The following is a 27348-nucleotide window of genomic DNA, read 5'->3' on the forward strand; positions in this document are numbered from 1 at the left end:
CAGCTACTGTTTTGTTATTAGTTTAAGTATTTGCTATTGACTATTCAAATGCGGAGTTTTGCGCATCGTGTGTGTGTGTGTGTGTGTGCGTGTGAGAGAGAGAGCTAGAGATACCAGCTTCATTACTGTGTCTGTCATGCCACTCTGTTCCCCTTTCGGGCTCTGCCTTTACATTTATTTTGAAAGCTGAAGCTCGCGATTATGGTAAGGGGTGTTACATTTCCGACAAGTGCTTGCGGTGTTCGGCCAATCACAATGCACTGGGTCAGCTGGCCAATCAGAGCACTGTTGAACATTAAAGCATGTCAACATATTCTGTTACACCAAATACACAAAATAATGATCTTTAAAAAAGCATCATATGACCCCTTTAAACATTTTTAATTGAATGATTAACCAGGAGATACAGGTGCATCTCAATAAATTAGAATGTCATGGGAAAAGTTCATTTCAGTAATTCAACTCAAATTGTGAAACTCGTGTATTAAATAAATTCAGTGCACACAGACTGAAGTAGTTTAAGTCTTTGGTTTTTTTAATTGTGATGATTTTGGCTCACATTTAAAAACCCACCAATTCACTATCTCAACAAATTAGAATATGGTGACATGCCAATCAGCTAATCAACTCAAAACTCCTGCAAAGGTCTCTCAGTTTGGTTCACCAAGCTACACAATTATGGGGAAGACTGCTGATCTGACAGTTGTCCAGAAGACAATCATTGACACCCTTCACAAGGAGGGTAAGCCACAAACATTCATTGCCAAAGAAGCTGGCTGTTCACAGAGTGCTGTATCCAAGCATGTTAACAGAAAGTTGAGTGGAAGGAAAAAGTGTGGGAGAAAAAGATGCACAACAAACCGAGAGAATTGCAGCCTTATGAGGATTATCAAGCAAAATCGATTCAAGAATTTGAGTGAACTTCACAAGGAATGGACTGAGGCTGGGGTCAAGGCATCAAGAGCCACCACACACAGACGTGTCAAGGAATTTGGCTACAGTTGTCGTATTCCTCTTGTTAAGCCACTCCTGAACCACAGACAACGTCAGAGGTGTCTTACCTGGGCTAAGGAGAAGAAGAACTGGACCGTTGCCCTGTGGTCCAAAGTCCTCTTTTCAGATGAGAGCAAGTTTTGTATTTCATTTGGAACCAAGGTCCTAGAGTCTGGAGGAAGGGTGGAGAAGCTCATAGCCCAAGTTGCTTGAAGTCCAGTGTTAAGTTTCTGTGATGATTTGGGGTGCAATGTCATCTGCTGGTGTTGGTCCATTGTGTTTTTTGAAAACCAACGTCACTGCACCCGTTTACCAAGAAATTTTGGAGCACTTCATGCTTCCTTCTGCTGACCAGCTTTTTGAAAATGCACTTAAAGTTGGTTAAATGACCATGGTGTTGGTGTGCTTGACTGGCCAGCAAACTCACCAGACCTGAACCCCATAGAGAATCTATGGGGTACTGTCAAGAGGAAAATGATAAACAAGAGACCAAAAAATGCAGATGAGCTGAAGGCCACTGTCAAAGAAACCTGGGCTTCCATACCACCTCAGCAGTGCCACAAACTGATCACCTCCATGCCACGCCGAATTGAGGCAGTAATAAAAAGGAGCCCCTACCAAGTATTGAGTACATGTACAGTAAATGAACATACTTATGAAGTATTCTAATTTGTTGAGATAGTGAATTGGTGGGTTTTTGTTAAATGTGAGCCAAAATCATCACAATTAAAAGAACCAAAGACTTAAACTACTTCAGTCTGTGTGCACTGAATTTGTTTAATACACGAGTTTCACAATTTGAGTTGAATTACTGAACTAAATGAACTTTTCCACGACATTCTAATTTATTGAGATGCACCTGTATATCACGTATCATTGGTCTGATCGCCTGATGTTTATTGTATAAAATGACCGCAGTGACTGTTTGTTGAAATATGCTGTTGCTCTGACCTGTAGTTCCTCTATTGCTGTTCTGTCCCATTACTCAAAACTAGACACAGAACTTGCATAGTTCATTCATAGTTCTCTGTGAGTGTTCTGCTTTTGTAAGGTATTAATGCTTTAATATGAATTCAGATATGGAAATTAATGAATGACACATATAGAACTATATGCCACTTAACCAGTAATTCTGTGAGATTGCAGTTAGTACACTGGCTCACTGATGTGTCGCTTGGCCATTCAAATTAGAGGGCTGCTACTACCTGCTGTATAATTATATTCAATTCATTTATTTTGTAATCAAAGTGTTCTGCCCCAGTGAAAACTGCTGCACACTGGATTTTGTCAGTAGGCGAGAGTTCAGGTTTTAGTGTAAAATTAAGCTAAACTTGATGTGAATTTCCTGTGTGATTTCCTGTCTGTTTAAGCTTGTGGTATTTGCTCTGTTAGCGGCTGAGGTTATCTGGGCCACAACTATAGGTGTCAGACAAAGCAATTACCTGTCTGTCTAAACAAAGTTGCAATTATATTTACTTTAAAGGGGTCATATGATGCTTTTTTAAAGATCATTATTAGGCCAAATTAAGTGCTTTTGCTTTTGCCTAGAAACACACAGCGTCTCCCAGACATGGCTGCTTCAGCACTAACTGCGGTTACTAAAACCACGCCTTCTTTCTTTGCGTGAACATTTGGGCACCATTATGCAAATATTTCCACATAGTGATGTAGATATGTGGGGGCGTGTTAGAACGAGCCGTTTTAGGGGGGCGTGGCAGAGTCTTAACTTTGATAAAGAATATCTCTTTGGTTTTGAGACTTTAGTCTTTGCAACTTCAGGGATCTTATCTATTCACAATCAGCTTGTAACACTCCAAAGAGAAAGGAAAACTTGAAATAGCATCATATGACCCCTTTAACACAGTGAAGTAGATTAAACTCAGATTAACCGATATTTAAAGCTTTGCCTGAATTAGCATTTAGTGCTCTTTCACATGAAGCAAAACATGAAAATACACTAAATAGGCCTTAATCAGGTTAGACACCATGTTGAATTTAAAGTGCATGAAAACGAGGCTGTGAGGGATATGCTAAGTGTCTTTACAATGGCGCACACTGTTGTCAGCTCATGTAATTTTCCCAACTCACAACTTTCAAAACTGTTTTATGGAGTTGTTGTCTACTGAACGTTGTTTTAGAAAGATGTTTCATCAGCTGAACAACTGATATGTTGTTAAACTACTTTACAATCCATTGAACGCACTGCGCTTCTGTCCCTCACGGCCTCATTTTAATTCCTGTCAAAAAACGTCTGTTATCGTTAATGTCATTGGCGAACGGGGCAGGCCCATCCATCAATTCTTATATCATGTCTGCAAGTGAATCGTATTAAGTCTTGAAAAGTCCAGTAATAATCAACAAAATGATGTTACGTTTGAGTATTAGTTAAAAGTGTCATTATGGTGCTTGAGTTGTCAGTGGAGTAGGGTAGGCACTATGAAAACTTGAAGTAGAGTAGGTTTGTCTCGCCTCTGGGCTGGAAAGCCTAGAGGGACAATGACTTGCCGTGCATGTGGAGCATCCTGGGATTTTGGATTAGATATGATCCATTAATCTGTAACAGCCGGAATGTCAAGAATGGAATTTGTCACCTTGTGAATGTTGTAGTTGCAGGGCGATTGTCAGTTTAGTGACCGTAGCAGCTCTGATTCATGCGGTTCCTGTAAAGAAAAACTTAAATGTGTGTGGTAAATGATAAAGAAGGAATGGTTTTATCAAATGTAAATTTAAACTTCCATTCAAAAGTTTAGGGATGGTAAGATTCGTAATGTTTGGGAAAGATGTCTCTTAAGCATACTAAGCCTGCATTTATTTGTACAGTAAAAACAGCAATGTTGTGAAATATTAGTACAATTTAAAATAACTGTTTTCTATTTTAATATGTTTTCAAATGTCATTACTCCAGTCTTCAGTGTCACATGATCCTTCAGAAATGATTGTAATATGCTCATTTGCCGCTCATTTGCCAAAACATTTCTGATTATTATCAATGTTGGAAACAGTCGTGCTGCTTAATATTGCTGTGAAACCATAATTATTTTCAGGATTCTTTGATGAATTGAAAGTTCAGTGAAAGAAAGTTGAACATCATTTGAATTAGAACACTATAAATGTCTTTACTATCACTTTTGGTTCTTTTAATTTGTACTTACGGAGTAAAAGTAAAAAAAAGCTCACTTTCCCCTTTTGAATGATAATGTGCTCACATATATATATATATATATATACAGTATATATTGGTGAACAGTTTTTAAACAAATATGTGCAAACCACATGATGTTAGCATATTTGCTAAACTAGTAGTAAAATACTTATACATATCACACAGCACAGGCAAAATTTCGGGTAAAATAATCCATTTCAATTAGATTCAACTGTTTTTATTGATATTGTTCAGTTTTGTTTGTTGCATTTTTTTCTTATCCACCATGATAGATTTGTTTTTTTCACTGAGCGCAGTGCATTATTGGACTGACTTCTCTACAAAGGACATATGCAGTGCTGCCTAGAACTTGGCCTAGAGAAGGTGTCTTAGAAGACATCATGAAGTTGCTTATGTTCTGAAACAAACTTTGCACAAATATGATGCCTTAAACTGCTGCTTCTCATCTCTGCTCACCCACTCACTTGAAAGTGTAATAAGCTCTCTGTGCACATCATTTATTGTGCAGCTTAGACTCTGTTTTGGTTGCTTTCCCATTCATTCATAGCAATATGTGGGAGATAAGGGACATGAATTTCACCTGCCTGAACTTGAATGTGTGCAGCACTGCCAGAAAATGTTCTCTCCTAATCAAGCTCTTTTTTCGTGGCCAGACAGTCTCCAACACTGGACGTGGCCAGTGGGACCGTTTTCTGTAAGGACTATTTACTGAAAGTTCAGGCCTTTAGAACAGCTTGGAGGCACACACGTCAAACAAAGGTGCAACATGTGAACTCTGGCCCTGATATGAATTCAGTGAAACGGTCGAAGCAGACACACCTTCTTCAGCAGGTTACAGGAAGTGGTGTTCTCTGTGATCTGACTCATAGCTGTTTTTTTTTTAACCAAGTCAAAAACGTTCACAATCTGCATGTAAATCAAAAAGAGGTATAAATAGGGCTAGAAAGAGGCATTCTGTTAAAATATTCCAGCTTCTAAACTTCTTAAGGAAAATGCCAAATGTCAGTATATATCTTCAAAAGATTCACTAGACCAAGAAATAAAAGTGAAATATCAGTGTTATTTGCAGTTCAAACATACTGCAGGATGTTTCCAACTGACAGAAAAGCAAAATGAAGACTAATGCTGTGGAAAAGATTAAATGAATCTGTTCGGGTTGAGTCATATGCTTTCAAACAGAGCAGCTTCGATGAAATGAAGCACCAGTGAATGCAAACCCCTAACCAGCTTGCGGTTCATAAACTTGCCTCTGAGGTATGTGCCGCTCACCACTAGACCTGTAGATAATTGTAGTGGTAAAACCCATGTCATGTGACTGGTATCTGTTTAAGCATAAACAGACTCAGGTGTAATGCACTGGAAGTATGATTCACTGAACAAACTGCATTAAACTTCTCTGCAGATGTTCTGTGTTATAAGTCAGACTTGTCCCATGTTGTCTATTTATAAAGATAATCGCACCTTTTTTGAATCAAAACATATTATAATTTGGTCTTCAATTACTATTTTAATGAGCACCCTCTCACTTCTGCTTAGAATTAAACAGACCATTTTGTTGCTTCCGCACCTTTAAGACTTAAGCAAAAGTAAACGCCCTTTTTGCATATAAAATGAGCAACAGCCCCCATAAAAGGTGGTGGACATGCAGCAACAAGGAAGAGTCTGACATTCTTTCTTGCTCATTCACCTTCTCTTGAATTTCTCATTTCCTGTCTTGTCCTTGCTGAAAGCAAATTTGGAGTCACATGACAGGATTTGAGGCAGAGACGCCAACTGATTGTTTGTGATGGTGGTTTGAGGGGGATGATCATTGGGGTCCAAATTAAATTAGACCCAAAGGGAGAGGGAGGGATGTCTTTCACTTCACCTTTTGTCTTTCGTTGTCCCTCCTTGTCTTCCCCCTCTCCCTCCCTCGCTTTGACTCTGACCTCAGTCTGTGTCCTCATCACAGTCTACCTCACCACAATGTGTGATGCATATGAACAAGTACAGGAGTGTTGTCAAATGAGCACAAAAGGAAACCTCAGAATGTCCGTTTGTTGTTCACTTGGTGCAGTGTATTTTAGTAATCATGTTCACTTGTAGCATTTGCGTATATGAGAAGCATGCAATTATGATTTTAATTGAATAGTTCACCCAAAATGAACATTATTATTTAACCCCATGTCATTCCAAACTTTTTTTTTCTTAAAAGATCTTTTCAGGTCCATATAATGGAACCCAACGAACCCCATTGACTTTTATTAAATGGACAAAAACAGTTGAAACTTGTGCTGTTAGTTGATTTTAAAAAATCATTAATTAATCACACATTTTTTTCTGAAATCCCACCTAACTTTGAAGTTTTTAAATATACTTTTATATTGCAAAATTTTTACATTCAATCTCCAAATTAATGTAGAAACAACATAAAGACTAATGAATAATTATTTACAAAAAAATGTGTTTAGTGGCGTCGTTTTTATGACTGAAGGCGAGTATCACTGATACCAGTGCTACTGATGTCTTTATGAAATAATTTTTTCCCCTAATATTTAACCATTGACTATAGCCATTCAACATTACAGTATAATTGAGAGCTATCAATTTTAACATTTATTAGACTTTAAAAAATAACTTCTAATTTAAGTGAACTTAAAACAATCTTCACATAAACCCATTATAATAAATGCCATATTGAGCTACCTGTGCCCTTCAGCAAGTAGGAAATACAGAAATTCAATAAAGTTGTCAAACACTAAATTCTAAATTAAATATAAATGAATCCTTAAAGCTACAAAAGTCATTGATTTCCTTTTTCCTTTTGTTCTTTGATTAACAGACATCAAAGCAGCTGGGTTATGAGGTTATTTTGGCTGCTATGACTTTAAGAGCTGCCACTGATGATGCGGATCTGACATGCATGGTATTTTCTCACAACTCTTTACTGTTTTCTTTTACTATTTTCTTAAAGGGGTCATGAACTGCCTTTGTTTCATATAACTCCTCCCTGAACTTCCGGCTGCCCTGTATCTTGCTCTCTCATTGGCTGTAGGTCATCGCAGATGTATTTTTCAGTCAGAACTCATTTCACACAGCAGGATTTTGAATCACCTACAGGTCCAGATGTTTAGCATATTTCACGGACATCGGCGATTTTGCAAAACCTGTCAGGGCTAAAATCTTGCAGAGTGAACTCGGCATTACAAGCGGCTTACTTAGAACTGTCTCTGCATAGTGATCTGGCATACAAGAATCAAAAAAATACCACTCACTGTGGCAAATATCATGTTACTTATAACCCAAGTTCTCTGTTGAAGGAATGGAATCTGTGATGATTAGACTGTCAGACAAAATACAATCCTGTTAAAATTCACCAAACAGAATTTTAAAGAAGATGAAATGACCACATCGCCCACTAAAGCCCAATCATAAATAATCCCGTTAGACACAAGTCATGATCTGATGAGATCTCATCCCTCACTGAGTGGAATATTTATGAGGCCTCAGGCTGCAAGGTGGATAAAATAGCAACTAGGGTGCGTGTCTCCAAAAATCATGAAACATTAATGAATCGAGCTTGCAGGCAGCACCGCTTTAGTCATTATTATGTCTGTCGTGCTCTCGCAAATATTGAAATAAAATCCATTGATTTTGTGATTAGAGTTTAATGAAATGCCGCTTTAATTCTGCTCACTTTCCTCAAGGGCTCTAGAGGATTACATCTGTTCCATGGTGGCAGATGTGGGTATCGTAAGCCTGACTCTTATCTTTAAGGCTGCCTCGTTTTTGTGATCAAAATCAAATCGGTTACATAGGTGGAGCTTGAGTAAGCGATTTTCCCTGGAAGGGATAAAGAATGTGTGTATCATAATAGCTTGCCTATGGAAAGAGGAAGAGAAGTAGACACATGAACATGTGAAGTTATCCATTCCATAGTGTATTACGCTAAATCCATTCACCCTGTTGTCTGAAAATGAACATTTGAGTAAAATGTGATCACCGTCTCCTGTGGTTTTTAGATGCTTTGTTAATCTCTTTTACCAGCAGGGTTCTGCCGATAGTTAAAAGCATGTAGCTTTTTAAGCAAGGTTTTCTGTCCTGGAAGTAATGGGTTCTGACAAGTCCTTCCAGTCAAAATCAGTTCACGTAGCACGACAAGCCCAGACAGATAAGGGTTACACTTGCTGGAGTTAGCATGCTTCGAGACAGACTTGAGCTCAATCAGATTTACACATGTTTCAGACTTCTTGTAGGAGCACCGAAGGAGAAAGCAGAGTTGGGAGTATCAGCCAATGAGACTGGAGATGTATATGCCTGTCCAATCACTGCAGACCGCAAAGACTGCAAAAGACTGAACCTTCTCAGCTCAAGTAATTTTCCTGGCATTCATACAAGCCATGAGTTTTTTTTGGCCTTCACTTTTTCCGATTTACAGTATTCATAAATACTATTGTTGTTGTTATGTTTAATTTTTTCATTGTCCTGCCAGTCATATGAAACATAAATGTATTTATTTATTTATTTTGTAATTATAAGGTTCTATCTGACATTTTTGTCAAAATTGAGTTATTCACATATTCTTATTCTGTGACAATTTATTTACATTATGACAGGTTTCTTTTGTAAGCTATGTACATTTTGGACCTTTTTTTTTAGAAAACAAAAAGGGTTCTATCTACAGAAGTCTATGGAACGCAAAAACTTTGAAGCTCAATATCTCAAAACTGCTCAGAATGCAGATAGAACCTTATTATTCCAAGGCGGCAAGTTGCTTGCTTACTTCCATACATTTCATAAAGGGGAAATTATATGACATTTATATAATGTATGAAATGTATGAAAAATGGAAAGTATATATATATTTGTATCTGTTGATATTTGTAAATTACATATGTCTTAATTTTATCCGTTTTTTAAATAATATTAATAATTTATAATATAGTAATAAAAATATTAATTCGTAATGATATTTAAAATCTTAATTAATATGATGTAATTTATAATAATAAATACATTTAGACATTTAGTAGATGCTTTTATCCAAAGCGACTTACAAATGAGGACAATGGAAGCAATCAAAATCAACAAAAGAGCAACGATATACAAGTGCTATAACAAGTCTCAGTTAGCTTAACGCAGTACACGTAGCAAGGGTTTTTTAAATAATATAATAAATAAAAAGAAAACCGATAGAATAGAAAAAGAATAGAGCAAGCTTAGTGTTAGAGGCCAAAAAATAATACCATAATATTTATTATTATACTAATAGTAGTAGAAATCGTAATATACTGATGCCTCACTACCGTTAATAATGATTATAAAAATACCGTTCATACCAGACTTAAATTTGCATTTTTATTTTTATCTATTATTGTTGTTGTTGTTGTGTTCCACATGTCTGCATGGTACCACAGAAAGAACAGATCTGAATAATTGCTTTGTGTTATGCAGATTCTGAAGACATACCAGACCCTAAAAATGATGTGATGGATGGCATGTGGCTAGGTGTGTCGTTAGCCAGTCAGAGTCAACCAGGGGGCCGTGTACTGGTGAGTTTATAAAAATGACCTCTCTTATGTTGGTCTATAAAAAATCAGTCCACAAAAAAAACTTTGCTTTTACCATCCTAACATAGTATTCATCACTCTATTTACTAGGCCTGTGGCCATCGTTATATACGAAACTTTGCAAGCAACTTTCGGATGATTGGGAGGTGCTATGTTCGTGGAAATGATTTACAGTATAAAACAGCAGACTCTCAATGGCAGTCGTACAATGAGGTGTGTGACCCCAGAGATGAACAGACTAGTGAAGGCATGTGTCTTGCTGGAATGTCTGCTGCCTTCACTCAGACGGAGATCTTCCTGGGTGCACCTGGATGCTTCAACTGGCAAGGTGAGGGGAATTTGTTTTCCTGTAAACATTCTGCTTCTACATGCAAGAATGATGTTAAATTCTCCACTAATAATTTTCCGTCACACGCAGGAAACACATTTTCACTGTGGTATAACCCTGAAGATAAGTTTGATGACATGAAGAGCAAGCTTCCAAACTTGAAAAGAGGGAATATTTACATTGGTAAGGCAGTGCTACAACCTTGCTTTCTGGATTTTCTGACATTTACTCAGTTTTCGAAACAACTGCAACAACAAAAAATTATTTTAGTTGATTTATTTCTATTATTTATTTCGATGAATCGCAACCAAAATAAAAGTTTGTGTTTACATAATATATGTCACCTTGGAGCACAAAAGCAGTCTTAAGTCGCTGGGGTATATTTGTAGCAATAACCAACATTACATTGTATGGGTTAAAATTATCGATGTTTCTTTTATGCCAAAAATCATTAGGATATGAGGTATAGATCATGTTCGAGAAAGATATTTTGTACATTTCCTACCGTAAATATATAAAATTTAATACTTAATTTTTGATTAGTAATATGCATTGCTAAGAACTTAATTTGGACAACTTTAAAGGCGATTTTCTCAATATTTCGATTTTTTTGCACCCTCAGATTCCAGATTTTCAAATAGTTGTATCTCGGCCAAATATTGTCCTATCCTAACACACCATACATCAATGGAAAGCTTATTTATTCCACTTATTTATTAACTTATTTATTTCTAACGATTATTCATATATTATTATTCATATATATTTAGAAGTATATATAAATACACACACATATTTGTATATATTTAATTAAATTTAATTAATTAATCTAATTAATCGCATATTAATTGCACATCAAATTTGGCTGAGAAATTACCCGCAAAATATAATTTAAAGCCATTATTGTGTTACATGAGAAGAGCATGAAATAGAAATAATGAAAGATAGCTTTAGAAAGATTTTTTTCTTTTTTTCTTTTTCTTTTAAATTTTTGGGTGAACTTTCCCTTTAATTAGTTTTTTTTAGTAATATGGATTTTTTTATTAATATGTAAATATTAAATAATTTTTTAATGAAATGATCCTCCAAGTAAAGTAAAATAAAACTGCCAGTAGGTGGCGGTAAATGTCTTAATGAATAAGTCATTTGCTGTATCCAAATTCACATACTATCCATCCTAAATAGTGTTCCAAAATAGAATTGCTATGTCCCAAATTTTAGTATGTTGAAAAGAGTATGCCAAAGATTCCCGGATGGTCTACTACTTCCAGTTAGAATTTGAAGTGCAGATGGATGTGCGCTCTAACGGCTAATATTGCCCACAACACATTGCGTGAGGATTCGATTAGAACTACAAACACACATAAAAAGTGTTAAAAAGTATAAACATGGTGGATATGCGAGAGCAGTGGACAGGTAGAGAAAGGGGTTTGAGTGATAAATAATCAATGTCTAATCTGATGAAAAAGTATTCCTTGTTATATTTAATCTGTAACAGCACTGTAAACTTTTAAAAAGATACATTTTGTCATTAACTTTTAAATGCATCATAATGCAAATACATGAGCAGAGTTCTCAGCATGAAAGGCGTGACTGGCAGATCAACGTGCCTCTTCATTTCTCTCCAGTACAATTGGGGAAAAATTTTTTTTTTACCGAAATGTGGATTATGTTAACTGTGACAAGATGATTGACGGGGCAGTTTAAACAGTGACCGAATGCACGTAACTAAGCTACATGCTCAAAAGTATGTACTTTTCTTCACAAAAAGAATACATACTTTTAGGACATAGTATAAGTAGACGAATTGAGATGACGCATCAATTGAGTCATTCCTTCATTCGATTCGTTCAAAGTTTCATTCAGGAATGATGTAAATGAATGGACCATTGGTTCACCCGATTTGTTCACAATGCGGATTCATTCAGAAATTGTGTGTTGCCTGGAGACGCAGAAGAGTTCTGCTGTGGCTTTAATAGGTATTTGCGTCAGCTAAAACAGACAATATTGTGTTTGAAATATTACTTATTTACTGAACTGTTGTATAAAATCACTGTTTGGTACAAAAATAACACTCGTGTGATATTTCTCTCACTGCTCGTGTGATAAGGATTATATAGTATATGATACAAAATATGAGACAACTCATATAGTGCCTTTTTTGGTGTAATATCTTAAATTTTAGGGCCATAGAATTGCCTTTATGGACTACATAAATAATTGTTGCCCTTTAACAGTCAACTGTAGGAAATGTAAGATGACGTACAGGTCTGGGGGCGGGGTGGATGTGTCAACTGAGTTAGAATATTTTAATGGCATTATTTTTCCATAACTACTTAATTAAAATTAACGTGTTAAACTGACAGCCCTAATATATTTATATTTATATATAATATAAATCATACATAAGTGAGAAAAAATGTGTATATGCATAAATAAATGCATGTATGTATGTGTATTTATATATACATATAATACTATTCATGTTGCATTCTTATTTATAAGTATTTGTTGTCAACTGTCGACTGACCTATCCTTTTTACATAATGAATCCCTGTGTTTTACCCTTTTCCTGAAACACAAAATCTATAGCTTGCATGTACTTTCTTTAATTAATATTACATTTCCTTTGTCAACTATGTCAATATGTAGACATAGAAAATTGCTCTTGGTTATTGTTGACTGATTGCTCTTCAGGTTACTCTATTGCTGTGGCTAAAGATGTGTTGAGCAAAGACAAAGACACAGTAGTAACAGGAGCTCCAAGAGATGAAGCCAGAGGATCTGTGACGATGGCTGAAGTTCATAAAATTGGTGTCGGTGGAGAAATCCAAATAAAAGCCACTGTCATGGGGGAACAAGTTGGATCCTATTTTGGCTGCAGCGTTACTATTGTTGACCTTAACAATGATGGGTAAAGACAGTTCTTGGCTTTTTGTTTCCCCTCAACTAGAGGTCAGTAATGAAACAGAAGATCTCGACATGGAGATTTAACTTGTCTTCATTATTATCCGTGTAGTTGGAAGGATCTGATTGTTGGAGCCCCTTTCTATTTCGACCGGAGAAAGGATGAAGGCGGGGCGGTGTATGTCTATATGAACCAGAACGGGTCTTTTCGTGACAAAGCTGACGTGAAGCTCACTGGGCCTAAGGACTCAGCTTTTGGCATGGCTGTTGTTGCTATTGGTGATGTTAACCAGGATGGCTTTCAAGGTAGGTTTGTGGGTTTCTTTGCTTGATTACACTCTCTACAATGTAACATGTATGTGGCTTTTAGTTATTTGTGGCTATTTGCAGAATTTACTTTTGTGTGCAGCACTTCATCAGAGGAGCTCGTTATACAGTCAAGGACATTTTACTCTGCTGCCTTCTTGTGGCATTACTGAGAAGTATTTTGACAATGATCGTTTCTCACTCCTCTGTTCTTTAACAGATTTTGCTGTTGGTGCTCCATATCATAGTACAGGCAGAGTATCGATATGGATGGGCAGCAAAACGGGTATTTCCCAAACGCCTAGTCAGGTGAGATGGGAATATTAAGAAGTATTTAGAGTGTTAAGATGTACGATTACTAAAAATAATTAAGTGCAGCTCTTACAATTCTTAAGAAGTTCTTAAAAATGTTCTTAAGAACATCTTTTTTTTTTCTTAAGAAAATTACAGTCTTTGTCAATGAATAAATCAATGAAAATGAATAATGAATGAATGAATAAATGGGGTTCTTTCTGAAGTCTCACTGATAGACTCAAAGAAAAACACTTCTAGGGTTGTCTGCGCTGCCTGCAGATTACCGTAATAATCATAATAAGCGTCCGATAAACATTTAATAAGCATTTCATCACGACCAGCTTGACATTTGAAATGCACCATGTTTTTGAGCAGTTACTTTTAAAGAGGTTGTCTCAAGATGGAGGAATGATTCATTTAAAATAATAAAATGTAATTTTAACAATATAAATTTGATAATTTTAATGCATCCTTGCTGAATAAAAGTATTAAATCCTTTAAAAAATTGTACTTACCTCAAACTTTTCAACTGTAGTGTAGGTCTGCTTTTACACTATTAGAGGTCAATACTGATTATTTGACTCATTTTGTATGATTGTTTTGTAGATAGTCAGTTCATTGCTCTAATATTAATTCCTCAGGTCATTGATGGAAAAGACATCCCAGGTGGTGGATTCCAGACGTTTGGCTATTCCATCAGTGGTGGCATGGATGTGGACAGGAACAGTTACCCAGACATAGCAGTTGGATCATTAGATGATCGCGTGGTCTTGCTAAGGTGATTTGATCGTGTCACAATACATATTTTAGTTGTATAGCATCAAGGTAAAAGACAAAAACCAATATTAATCAATCCGTGTAAATCATTGTACTTTGATTAGTAATTTTTTTCAGACCTGCAAGGCTCTATCTTACTGTGTTTTCTTTAATTTCCCCCTTATAAGAGCACGTCCTGTGATTCACCTAAAGAATTCTTTCACTGTGACACCGGAGGTTATCCGCCTAGAAGACTGTGATGCCTGGTAATGAATCCTTAAACATCTCACTCCAACTTTCACACTTGTTTGTTTACATGGAAATGAGCCACTTCAGTAGTTACTTTAGAAGACTACAGTGTCACAATATAATAACTGTCAATTATTTCCCAAAACATAAAATATGGATGGATCAGACTCACTCAATAGGACCAGTTGACAACACTGACTGCTTATAGACTTATTTAAAAAACTGCACAAATCACTGCTGGTCAACAACAAAAAAACTGTCTGTAAATAAAAACCTTTGGCCTAATTAGAGTAGATCTAAATGTTATGCTGAAATCTATATTTTTCATAATTTGATCGCAACAGCTATACTCTTAATACTGATTATGTATTTTGAAATGTATTGAAATGCCTCTGGGACAAAATCAGTAAATTCTGCTGTGTTTTCCTCATACAGTATTGAAGCAAAAGTCTGTTTGTCCTACACATTCAGCACTGGCAGTGCCAGTTCCCAGAAGAGTATTAGTAAGTCCCGCATCTCAGTTTATTACCCTAAATATAAATGCAAACTCTCTAGATATTATTGTCATGCCAAATGTATGATTCAGTGTGCTGTTCCACATTCTGACTGTCAGACTTCAGGTCCGACATGAAGTAGCTGTAAGAAAGATCTGTTGTTTTCTCAGGTTTTCAATATACGGTGGAAGCCGATCAGCAATCGTCTCGGAGCCCTCGTGTTCGTTTCCTTGACAACAAAGATGGCAAATACACTGGCAAAATGTCTGTTAATCCGTCTGAAGATTGTCGTTCTCTGAAACTCGAGCTAGTGGTATGACACAAGGCCATTCTTTGAATTGCCATTTTATTCTTTGTGACAAAAAGACTCGTAATCATTGAGTGGGTTATTTGGGTTGCTATCAGATTGGGCTAATTGTATAGAGATTTGTATAACTCTGATATCTCGCATCTGCATTTGACTCTCACAGTCCAAGACAATCCAAGACAAGGTTGCTCCGATAGTTTTCTTGCTGAGGGTGTCTTTGGTGGAGACTCCTCCCTCGGGCGGGCAGACATTGGAAGACCTCAGTGCCTTTCCTGTGATCAGCCAAAAAGACGCTCTGACTAACAGAGCTGAGGTACCTTTGACAGCATATTTTGCTCACTCAAACACAAATGATATTTTCATTGCACGATGTCTGCACTTCACGACCTGCTCACATTCTCGCTTATTTTCCACCAATGTCATCTCATTCTTTAGATTCACATTCAGAAAGCCTGTGGATTAGATAACAAATGTGAGAGCAACCTTCAGATGACGGCTGCATTCACAAATGAGCAGAACACGCCGTTCCCCACGTAAGCTCACTGTCGTTCTTCATGTGAAAATGAAAGTAGATGACTGAATAGTAAATAAATTTTTGACTGAATATCTCACATCATGCTTCAAAGGAAGAATCTACCCAATATGATTCTTAGGTCCTTTCAAGTATGACCCATTTTTGCTCATGAACACTCACCAATGATCCAATCACCCGGACTGGACTTAAATGGAAATTGTCATTATTTCATAGATGTGATGTGAACCGCAAATATGTGTGTTTCTACAGGCGTAATGGCCAGCAGATTTTCCACTACTCTACTGACGTAAAGAAGCTGAAGTTGATGGTGAATGTGTCCAATGTTCCATCACAGGACAAGAAAGCAGAAGATGCTTACAGTGCTTCTCTAAATGTCACCATTCCCACCTCGCTCAGCTTCTCCAGCCTAAACCCCAAGGCAAGATCAATAGATGTCCTCAGAAATTATACCTTAGTTCCTTCGACGGTTCTTAACACTTCCACGCACAGTCCATATCAATCTTTTTTTCGTTTGGAAGCAAGGTTGCATTAAATTGATCAAAAGTAACAGTTGTATGTTACAAAATATTTCTATTTCAAATAAATTCTGTTCTTTTGAACTTTTTATTCAATAAAGAATCCTGAAAAAAATGTATCACGGTTTCCACAAAAATATTAATCAGCACAACTGATTTCAACATTGATGACAATAAAAATTGAGCAGCAAATCAGCATATTAGAATGATTTCTAAAAGATCATGTGCACACTGAAGACTGGAGTAATGATGCTGAAAATTCAGCTTTATCATCACAGGAATAAATGACTTTACAATATATTAAAATAAATGAAAATAAAAAAAACATTTATGTTAAATTTAAATTATTTCACATTATTACTGGTTTTGCTGTATAAAAATAAATCTAGCCTTGGTGAGCATAAGAAACTTTCAGAAAACTTTGAACTTATGTACATTTAGACTGCAAACAGAATTTTATGTGGTTCTTGTTTTTGTTTCTTGTAGAACTTGAATGTCGAGTTGTCTCCTGGGGTGCCTTATCTTCTGTGTACACTGGGGGACCCCTTCAAAAGCAATCAGAGAGTAAGTCTTCATTGGTGTCAGTGACTTGACATTCATAGGTTTTAAGCACACTTACCCTGGAATTTAACAGCAGCCGTACTGCAGCTACCATCTTAAATGCGTATTGGATGAGACTTTAGGGTTATTTATTGGATACAGGATGTAATAATAAGAGGTGAATTTAATTAACAGTGTTGCAATGAAGTGCATTTCTAGAAGCAGATGTAATGAATCTGAAGATGGATGTCTTTATTTTTTTGCGGGTACTTCTGTCTTTCACAGGTGGAGATTGAGATCACCTTTGAAACGACAGGAATCACAATAGACATGCAGGAGATTCAGACTGAACTGCAGCTCTCAACGTATGAGAAATCTCCATTATTTTCTTCAGATTCTTAAATAGGCTGAACGTTTGGGGAGCGATGCTTTGCAGGAAATGAGTTCGCAAAAAAATCAATATCTCTTCTAAAGACACAGAATCCTGAAGAGAAACTGTTGTGCGCATAAGTTTACATAACCTGTGCAGAATCTCTAAGATGTTTAGCTTTTTTTTTTAATTAGAGAGATCAAATCAAATGATATGTTGCCTCATTCATTCATTCATTCCCTGAAGAAGCTGCATAAAATATATTTACATATTATACAGAATTAAAAAAAATGACTTGAATTATGCTGTTCAAAGGTTTACATGTCCCTTTTCTTAATATTATATGTAGCTTGTATTTGTATGAGTCTGTGTAATTTCAGTCATTATATCAAATAGCTTCAAGGTACTACTAAATTTTTTTTATTTATCATAAACATCCGGCAAATTCTGTAAGGAGAATGCAAAGTTGAGCAGAACTCTATATAGAAAGAATATCATTAACCCACCCACAGGAAGGAATCCAGTGCATAAAAACAGGGTCAAAAGCATTCAGTGATTCACTGTTCAGTTCTGCAGATTTAACCGCTAACATACGGCTTATATGGATATGAAAGAACAATTGTCTGTGAAAGAGGTTTGTTTAAAGAGTATGATTCAGATTTGGACTCTGGCTGATGATTTCATCTACACTTCTCAGGTGGAGTGATCAGAATGATCTACAGCCCCTGTTGAGAGTGCTGATGGTGGAGTACGTCCTACAGCCCTTCTTTAATATGTGAGTTATGTGCCATTTCTATCCTTAGAGCATTTCACCGGATCTTTTCTTTGTCAGAATGACTCGTGTTACACTTCAGTATTATACAGACATTTCACTTTTTTGCCTGACATTAAACTTTAATAAGAGCACCATAAAATCAAATCATTTTGCAAATATATTAATTTGAACATTTCTATTTTTCTTGTAGCCCTTTATCCCAGTTTAGGACAGAATTCAGTGGAAAAGTAATGGGAGAATCAGCCATGAAAAGTACCAGTGACATTGGAAGCCCAGTGGAATTCAACTTGACGGCAAGATGTTTTTTATAGCCTACATTCCTAACTAGCTGTGATGTGTCAAGTCTCCAGTGTTGGACAATTTGTTGTGCTGTGGAGAAACCAAATGACTGACCAAATCTGTTGTTGTTTGCCGCAGACACAACTGATTAGGACACAATTTCAGACTTATTACATCAGGCCTAGTTAGGAAACGGTGTAAAGATGGTTGCACAACAGGCGTAAAAATAAGATGACATACGGTGTCCTAAAATCTGAAACATTGAATCTAATGCAAAACAAAAACTTCAAAAAAATCATCAAGATAACATTTACATTTATTTATGCTTTTAGCAGACGCTTTTATCCAAAGCGGCTTACAGTACATTCAGGCTATACATTTTTTTACCAGTATGTGTGTTCCCTGGAAATCGAACCCACAACCTTTTTGCGCTGCTAGCGCAATGCTCTACCACTGAGCCACAGGAACACTGTATTGGAGTAAACATGCAAACAAAGACTAAAAGATAGATTGTGTATAGGCAATTTTTCAGTAACAAGTTCTTGTGACGTTTGAACAGCTCGAAAAAAGGCTACACTGTATCTTCGAATTTGATTGGCTGAGCTGTATTGGAGTAAACATATAGGTCCACCCCTGAACTTAAAGGGATAGATCACACCAAAATTTTGTCGTTAATCACTCACCCTCATGTCGTTCCTGTAAGACCTTCATTCATCTTCGGAACACAAATTAAGTTTATACTAAGTATATTAAGTATATATTGTTTGATGACATCTGAGAGCTTTCAAACCCTCCATATACAGCAAGGGAACTACCATGTTCAAGACCCAGAAAGGTGGTGAGGACATCGTTAAAATAGTCCATGTGACTTCAGTGGTTTAACCTTAATTTTATGAAGCTACGAGAATACTTTTTGTGTGCAAAAAACAAAATAACGAAACGACTTCTCCAGTTTCTTCTCTTCCGAGTCAGTCTTCGACACACGTTTACAAGAGTACCGGACATGTTTATGAAGACTGTTTTATGTACAGTGTGCGTCTTGCTCTGTTTGTGTCGTTGTACTGTCGTTAACGCATGTTGAAGACCTTTCTGGGCCTTGAATGTATCAGTTTCATTGCTCTCTCTGGAGGGTCAGTAAACTAAAAATATCTTAATTTATGTTCCAAAGATGAACGAAGGTCTTACGGGAACTACATGAGGGTGAGTAATTAATGACAGAATTTTCATTTTTGGGTGAACTATCACTTTAACTGTCACTGGGGCATAAGTAGACTGTACGAAAATGTAAAGATGAGATATATGAGCAAACTAGGCACCATTTTGCCAGAATGTAAAATAGTTTGTCAATTTGGTCATTGTCAATTGCGATGTGCCCCATGTGTGACACCTGTGCTTGTCCTAGCTGTGGTGTGATGTGACTCCTTTTTTTTAAAAAACCTTAAACAAGTTCTTTACTATGTAAGTCAGTAGACACAATCAGTTTGCAATTACTCAAAGTCATTGTTTTGTTTATTGTTTTGTCTGCAGGTGGCTGTTTCTGGAAAACCTCTGGGAAATCTGGGGTATCTGGAAGTGGTCTTTCAGTGGCCTTCTTCTGTGGCTAATCAGAAGTGGCTGCTTTATCTGTCAGAGATTCAGATGACAGGAACCTCCAAGCCATTCTGTGTCCCTGAAAATAACGTCATAAACCCCCTTAATCTCATTGTAAGTGATTAGATGTCTGAAAGTCACTGATGGTTTTTCTGCAGTACGGTGTTGATGACAGAGCAGTTTAGCACAATCCAGCCTTTGAATCGTTGAGAGAAGCAGCAGAAGAAATCATGCTGGGACTGGGACCTCCTCCCGTCCCAGAACTATATTACTCGCAGCTCGCACTGCAATCTCGCTCAATGTACAAAGCCGAGTGGGAATTATTTCAGAAAAAGTCCAGCTCCTAATATGAAGCAGAGGGTGGTTTGGAAACTATCTATCTCTCTGTGCCTATAAATCAGTGCGACATGTGCTTAGGAGGTCTAGATGCTCTACAAATAAATCCTAGAACTCAAAAAAAGAATGAGGAACTAAGACAGAAACATCATACTAAGCAAGTCAATCACAATATTCAAATTCTAGGTGATTTATGTTTATTAATATGGCATAGAAACCCGTAATGTGGTGGAAAGTAATCCAGTAGAGCGCTGCGGGTATTACATATTTCTGTAGGCCAACTTGGAAGTTAGTATTTCCCTGGATCCCTCAACAACATTTTTTGGATTAGAAAATAAGCTCTGTGACCAACACACATTTATGATTCTTACACATTTTGTTCATGATGATAATCTTTGCAAATGAACACAACTTTTATGATTTATGAAGCCAAAATACAACTGCCAGAAGTCAAAAACTAAACATAGGCTATAGACGAACTACTATAAAAGAAAATTTTTCCCTGAAAACTGAAGTTAGACTAGCACAATTATAAAACAAAGCGAATTAATGAGCAGATGAGTTTTCCTGTTCAGTGTGATGTTTAGTGTGCCCTACAACCTCTGTAATTCAGTTCAGCCATTTGTCAGCAACCAAATTTGTCAAGATGCATAAAAGCTTTAAAAAACACAAGGGGATATTACTGATGTATTTTATGTTGTAGAATAAAACATAATATCTTGAGATTGTGTTAAACACTGACCTTATTGCAGGCTTTCAACAAAAATCCCATTTGAAAAACCCATTGACTTCGGAAACCTAGGTGCTAATATGCTAATTTGCTGTTTTTGAAAAAACATCATCCCTGCAGCATTTTATTGCCATGCACTTAATATAATGAGCTTGTTAATGTGATGGACGTGTTACCTCCTGTGGATTAGGTGTCAGAGCGCAAGACTAGAAGGAGGAAAAGAGACGAGGCCTCCTTAGAGTCTGAACAGACTGAACCGCAGACCCTCCCGAACCCACGGGCCATCCAGAGGAAACCTCCTGCCAACCTGGTGAGTATATCCGTCTCCCTCAACCATTGTTTTGTTGCTAGGCAACTGGATGATACTGGCATGACATGTCTCCTCTGATACTTTGCATGATGTAGTATGCAACAGAGACTAGACAAAGACAAAATGAAGAGTGTTTTGGCTGTCACTGCTCATTCTCTCTCAATCTCAGGACTGTGACACAGGTAGTGCCCTCTGTCAGACATTCACCTGCCCCTTGCTTGGCATGGACATCTCAGCCAATCTCACTGTCAGAGCACGCATATGGAACAGCACGATGCTTGAGGTCAGAGCTCCGCTTTCATTTGAAACTTCACTCATCTCATTACTGCAGGCTTGTTGCATGCAAGGCTCTCAAGGATAAATCCCACACTCGCTTTGTGACATTTTTCAGAGTTTATGAGGGTTTAAGTGGTTTCATTTTTGTTACACCAGGTGCAGTACTTCAAAATATGCAATATACTTTGGCTTAAAGTTGATACAGTGGCCCCAAAAAGTATTTGGACACTTAAAACTTGCATTAGAAGCAAGGGCATCTGCAAACAAATGATGCTAGACTTTTTCTCAGAACCACCTTAACTTTAGTAAGCCATTACTTTTATTTAACTGGTCCCAATGTGATTTTAGTGGATGTATGAAGTCATATCGCCTCAAGTATTTCTTCACATTAACTACGGAAACGTTCCACTAACTTTGAACACAGTATACAGTATATATTGTTTTATCATCTAAAGCAGGGGTGGCGAACTCCGGTCCTGGAGAGCTGCGCAGCCCTGCAGAGTTCAGCTCCAACCCTAATTAAAACTCACCTGCCTGTAGCTTCCTAGTAACTGTTCAGACCTTGATTAGCTTGTTCAGGTGTGTTTGATTAGGGTTGAAGCAAAACTCTGCAGGGCTGCGGCTCTCCAGGACCGACGTTCGCCACCCCTGATCTAAAGCCTAACTTTATTTTTAATTATTTTGTATAATGTATAACATATATATATAATTAGTATTTTGTATTTATGACATTTAGACATTTCTAACTGGGGGTTCTTCCAAATATTTCTTGGCTGTGGAAATTTAAAATGTAATTGTGATCTAATTTGTGAAATATATTAAGAATGTTCAAATGCCTTATTGAAATTTTTCTAGCAGCACTTTAATATCTGTCAGCATTTACTGAATAGGGCTGTGTTTCATTAAAGGAAACCAATTGCAGGCCATACTGCAGAAACTATAGGGGCTTTCACACCGGAGGAACCTTTTCATAGTTCCTAGAACTGTTGGTGGAAGTTCCCGCTGTTTGGTGTGTTCGCACCACAGGAACTAGGAACTCATTTTGGGGGAAATAAATTGGCTCCTTCTTCAGAGTAGAGTCTAAAACAGGTTCTGTAGAAACTACCAGTGATATAACTTTACAGTGATTGGCCAAACACATACGAAACACTGGCTACCCAGCATTTTTAAAAAGCATTGTAAAAAATATTTACTCCACGAACATGAAAAACAGTGATAACGGCATGTATCTGTTGTCTGCAGCGTTATGTTCTTTTCTCAGCCTCGATGATAAGTAACACTGCAAGTTGTCACAGGAGATTTAGTCAGATTTTCACACTCTTTCACTCGCGTTGAGTGTGTGTTTACATTCCATCTCCATTATCGCGAAACCCACGACACACAACAAAAACAGCTCCGATCAAGACGTCCTCCATTCACCGGTTGTTGACATTTGTAAATGCCACGAATAAAGACGTCGCTGTCAGCTGCTTTGAAGTTCCTGCTGCTGGTGCGAATGCAACCAGGAAAACGGTCCATGGTTCCCTAGGAACGACCCTGCTGACTAGTTCCTAGAACTACGTGGTGTGAAAGCCCCTCATTAGTACCCCTGGTCTCTATGAGCTATTTAGGTACAGTATTTTTGAGAAACGTAGCCCTGTAGGAGTTTTCAATCTGTTCCTGTAGCCTCACCAGCACTGCACATTTCAGATGTCTCCCTTATTTAACCCAGCGGAATTAATTCATCAGCTGATTAGTAGAGTACTCCGTGTCCTGAGCTGAGTGTGTCCAATATAACGGTGGGAAAAATGGATCATTTTACTGACTGAACTCTTGTTCAGCAAATCTGTATTTAGGTGCTTTTGTTCATTTGAACGGAGTTAAAATTCCCCATACACATTCACATACACAGCCTTTTATCATATTGTGAACTAGGAAATCATTATAATGAAATATAATTATGAGAAGCACAAATGATTAGTTCATGAATGACCCATCACTAGTCCAAATAAAAGAAACATCCCAAATGTGCAGTGCTGTACATGATACTCATTCTGAAGTTCAGAAAATAACATTTTTGCAGCTCTCTTTTTACAGGACTACAATGCTGCAAGAGTACTTGTGTATGGTAGAGCCACACTGAGTCTAAAAACAGACAAACCAAGCATCAAGATGAGCAATTACACCCGTGAGGTACAAACCCAACATCTCCGAGTTTCCTCTTCTATCTGGAACTCTCTCTTGCATACATTTAGCATAAGTGAGGGAAAATCAAATAATTATTAAAATGAGGCAATTTCCTGTATATGTTTTCTGGTGCATTAGAGATTAATGACAGTAAACATCTTTTCTGTGTTTAGTTTACAGTAGCTATAGACCCTGCAGAGGCAGAGGAGCTTCAGTATGAAGTGCCTCAGTGGATAATCATTGTGTCCGCGTTGGCAGGAGTGATTCTGCTGGGTCTGATTGTCATTTTACTGTGGAAGGTGAGGATCCTTTTGTACTTCAATGCTCCACACTTTCCTTTTGTTCACACATCTGCGTGTTATTCTAGATGGAAGGACACAAACAATGACTTTATTTTATCACATTATGCTTTGACACCATAAACAAAGTGTGAAGTTTCTTTTTTTTCTTTCTTTTTTTTACCTCCACCTTGAGAGAAACAACAACACATACTGCTACACATTTTAATCAGGCAACATTTCATACGTTCATAATGGCACTTTGGTGCCTGTAAACTTACCGATCATAACCATATATTCTGTTAACTGATAAAATGACGATACCAACCAACATTATTAAAATAGTAGGCCACATAATGAATTATAATTAATTATTTAAGCTTTTACAATAGCAGTTGAACATATAAAGACAGTGAACCGTGTTACACACACAAACCACCATCCAGGTAACACAACAAAATAAAATACAATAAAATTATGCTGTAAGCATGAATTAAATAAAAATATATATATTATAATATAATCAAATGTGGCGCATCATGCAGGGACTTCATAAATAAAAAAAATCACCAACAAAAAAATAAATAATAATAATTAACGATAATAATTTTTGTTAATAAAATGTCAAAAAAAAGTATGTGTATTATATATTATAAAGTATATTTTTATTGTGAAAGTATGTGTATTTTTTTTGTTGAATAGAATATATATATATATATATTTTTTTTAAGCATAAATGATATGTAACTCATACTTTTCACTTCCCAAATCACATTTTTTTTAGTTTTTTTTATGTTGAATGTTTTATGGTGTCGATTTGAAATATATCACACACATATCAAAACATTTGTACCAGAAAAGCAGCCGATTCAAGACCAGATCAATTCCTCCAGCCATGCCTTGTATTTTGTTTGATCGCTCATATCTGAATCCTGTTCCCAGTGCGGCTTCTTCAAGAGGGCCAACACCAGAGAGCTTTATGAGGCCAAGGCCCTGAAAGCAGAAATGAAAACACAGCCATCTGAAAATGACCGCCTTACAGAGGAGGACTGAGATTCGCTGGCCATTGTGGGCCTCTGACACAAATAGTGAATTCGTAGGTGCCACAGCCAACAGCTCTCTAGCTAAAACACTCGACTTAATTAACAATAATGTATTCCATGCAAGCTCTGCTAATACTGTCTTTCCTCTTCCCTTTTGAGACACAACGCTTGCCTCGTCTGTTTTCGACTCTCATCATTGCTCTCAAAAACACTAGAGGTTTTTTTTTTCCTGAAACAAATTGATACGTGAGGCTCTTTGTTATGTCCTCAGGCTTGTGATGCTGTTATCTTGGAGATAGAATGATGTTTTAAACCATCAACTGTATATTGCTTTAATCCAACTTCTGAACGCCTTTTCTTGCTTTGACAAGACTAATAACTTCCTTCTGCGTTACCGTGTTCTTTTCTTTTTTCGCAGTTTGGGGCTTGCTTTCAAATGAGGCAACAAACTCCTTCTGATCACATCTTCTCTTACAGAGATAACAAGCTTTCTTTTCCCCCTCACAATCTGCAGCTGAATTTATAATACATTTTACACGCTTGCTCTAACTCTTAATAATTTGCTCTCTTCATAATTTCACTTGAGTTTAAAGAATGCTTTCTGTCAGTTGCTATTCAGTGTTAATCTTGTAATCTCATAAAACGACTTCACTTGAAGCTCTCGGATTTCTAAGAGCTTCTTTGAACACATGCTACTTACCTTGTCACTATAATAATCCTGGTTAAATAATGTGGTAGGATGCTTGCTCACAATGCTCTTTGTTCTGTTTTCTCACAGAGTGGTTTTTTTAAGCGGGCTGCCTACTTTCGAACTATGCCAAAATACCAAGGCGTGAAGATTTGTAAGAAGGAACAGTACCAGGTAAACCAGGGCTTTTTAATTGTGAACACCACAAAAAATAAGAAACACTGGATCACAAGCTGGACTGAAAAGACACAGTACTACTGATGAAAGCACTCTTACATTGTCTCTTTAAAGACAGTGGAATGGACTTTACCTGAACTCTACCTGATTTGATTGGAACAACTTCTGGATATCAGATATAAAACTGTCAAACATGAACTGATTATACAGAAGTCTCTGTGTGAGATTACATATTGTATTGATGTTTATTTTGGTTACAGTTTTTCAACAGAATACATGTATTATGTATGCTGATGGGCTCAACAATAAGGATTTTTTCTGCTGGCTCAGTAGTTCAGATTTGTGCTTGGCCTGCCAACATTTTCACTGCCACCCACCACAAAGGAATGATCCATTTTTACATTTATGCTCTTAAAAATGAAGGTTCTTCATTGGCATCTATGGTTCCATGAAGAACCTTTTAACATCCATGGAATCTTTCCAATGCACAAAGGATTCTTTATAGTGGAAGAATGTTATTTAGATTTTTAAAAGTTCTTCACACTAAGAAAAAAAAGTTATTTTAAGAACTTTCTACTGAAAGTTTCTCTGGGGAACCCAAACGGTTCGTATATGGAATCGCAGCAAAAACCGCTAAAGTAACCTTTATTTTTAAGAGAATAGCAATGTGTTTTTACTGTATATTTGCTATAACTAATTGTTCATTATATGTTTCATTTTATAAATATATAGTAAAATTATTTTATTATGATTGTAAGAAAACAACATGCAACTAGCTGGAAATTATACAGCTAAAATGTACTGTAATTAATTTCTGCTGAAAAACAATGGCTTACACTGACAAAACAAAGTAACATGGTTTTGTTACAATTTTCACTTTTACAAGTACAAAAAATGGCTTAAACATGAAATTTTAAAGTAGAAAGACTAAAATAGTATTTTTAAGGTGTACTCCAGTAATCTTTATTTCGAAAATAAATACAAATAAAAAAATATTTTTTACAGTGTACAAGAATAGATGCGCAAAACATATTGGCATGTAGTTTTCAACACATTTTGATTCTGTCAAGAATTTTTGTTTTCAAATTTAACTAAACCTTAATATTTGTTAACCAACAAGATGAATAGTCAAACGCTTAAGTGTGAAAAGCATAAAAATGGATGTACAAAATCAATGATTTGTGAATTTGAAATCAGTGTGAAATGGCCATCCACTTTTCTCGTGGGTCATCCTTGTTGTTGAGCTCTGTGTTATGTTTGCTTTTCATTCTTTCGCATTTGTCTGTGTGAGGACTTGTATGTGATGTGCCCTGTAACTGAAAATAGCACTGTATTTTCTCTTCGACTTTCCAATAGTGCTAAAATCCGTTGCCCAGCCATGACTCACTATCCCT

General features: G+C 36.7%; 1 protein-coding gene across 2 annotated transcripts in view; it reads left to right on the forward strand.

Annotated features, from left to right (window-relative positions):
* Positions 1-26406, forward strand: part of LOC107601250 (integrin alpha-3-like) — a 37089-nt gene extending 10683 nt beyond the window's left edge. Inside the window, exons 2-26 of one of the 2 annotated variants that reach the window (XM_016293358.1) lie at positions 8381-8508; positions 9590-9687; positions 9796-10033; positions 10124-10216; positions 12731-12947; positions 13053-13246; positions 13467-13555; positions 14182-14318; positions 14485-14562; positions 14981-15048; positions 15210-15352; positions 15510-15659; positions 15782-15879; positions 16131-16299; positions 16883-16960; positions 17222-17301; positions 18004-18081; positions 18272-18374; positions 19888-20064; positions 21207-21326; positions 21496-21609; positions 23679-23774; positions 23942-24067; positions 24989-25142; positions 25868-25945. In XM_016293358.1, the coding sequence (XP_016148844.1) occupies positions 8381-8508; positions 9590-9687; positions 9796-10033; positions 10124-10216; positions 12731-12947; positions 13053-13246; positions 13467-13555; positions 14182-14318; positions 14485-14562; positions 14981-15048; positions 15210-15352; positions 15510-15659; positions 15782-15879; positions 16131-16299; positions 16883-16960; positions 17222-17301; positions 18004-18081; positions 18272-18374; positions 19888-20064; positions 21207-21326; positions 21496-21609; positions 23679-23774; positions 23942-24067; positions 24989-25099 (2983 nt within the window). In that variant the 3' untranslated portion in view covers positions 25100-25142; positions 25868-25945. Of the gene's footprint in view, positions 1-8380; positions 8509-9589; positions 9688-9795; positions 10034-10123; positions 10217-12730; positions 12948-13052; positions 13247-13466; positions 13556-14181; positions 14319-14484; positions 14563-14980; positions 15049-15209; positions 15353-15509; positions 15660-15781; positions 15880-16130; positions 16300-16882; positions 16961-17221; positions 17302-18003; positions 18082-18271; positions 18375-19887; positions 20065-21206; positions 21327-21495; positions 21610-23678; positions 23775-23941; positions 24068-24988; positions 25143-25867 lie in introns of both variants that reach the window. The other variant, XM_016293357.1, reaches the window with a different exon arrangement.
* Positions 26407-27348: the final 942 nt, after the last annotated feature.

Source organism: Sinocyclocheilus grahami, unplaced genomic scaffold (genome assembly GCF_001515645.1).
Source record: "Sinocyclocheilus grahami isolate Dianchi unplaced genomic scaffold, SAMN03320097.WGS_v1.1 scaffold302.1, whole genome shotgun sequence".
Lineage (NCBI taxonomy): Eukaryota > Metazoa > Chordata > Actinopteri > Cypriniformes > Cyprinidae > Sinocyclocheilus > Sinocyclocheilus grahami.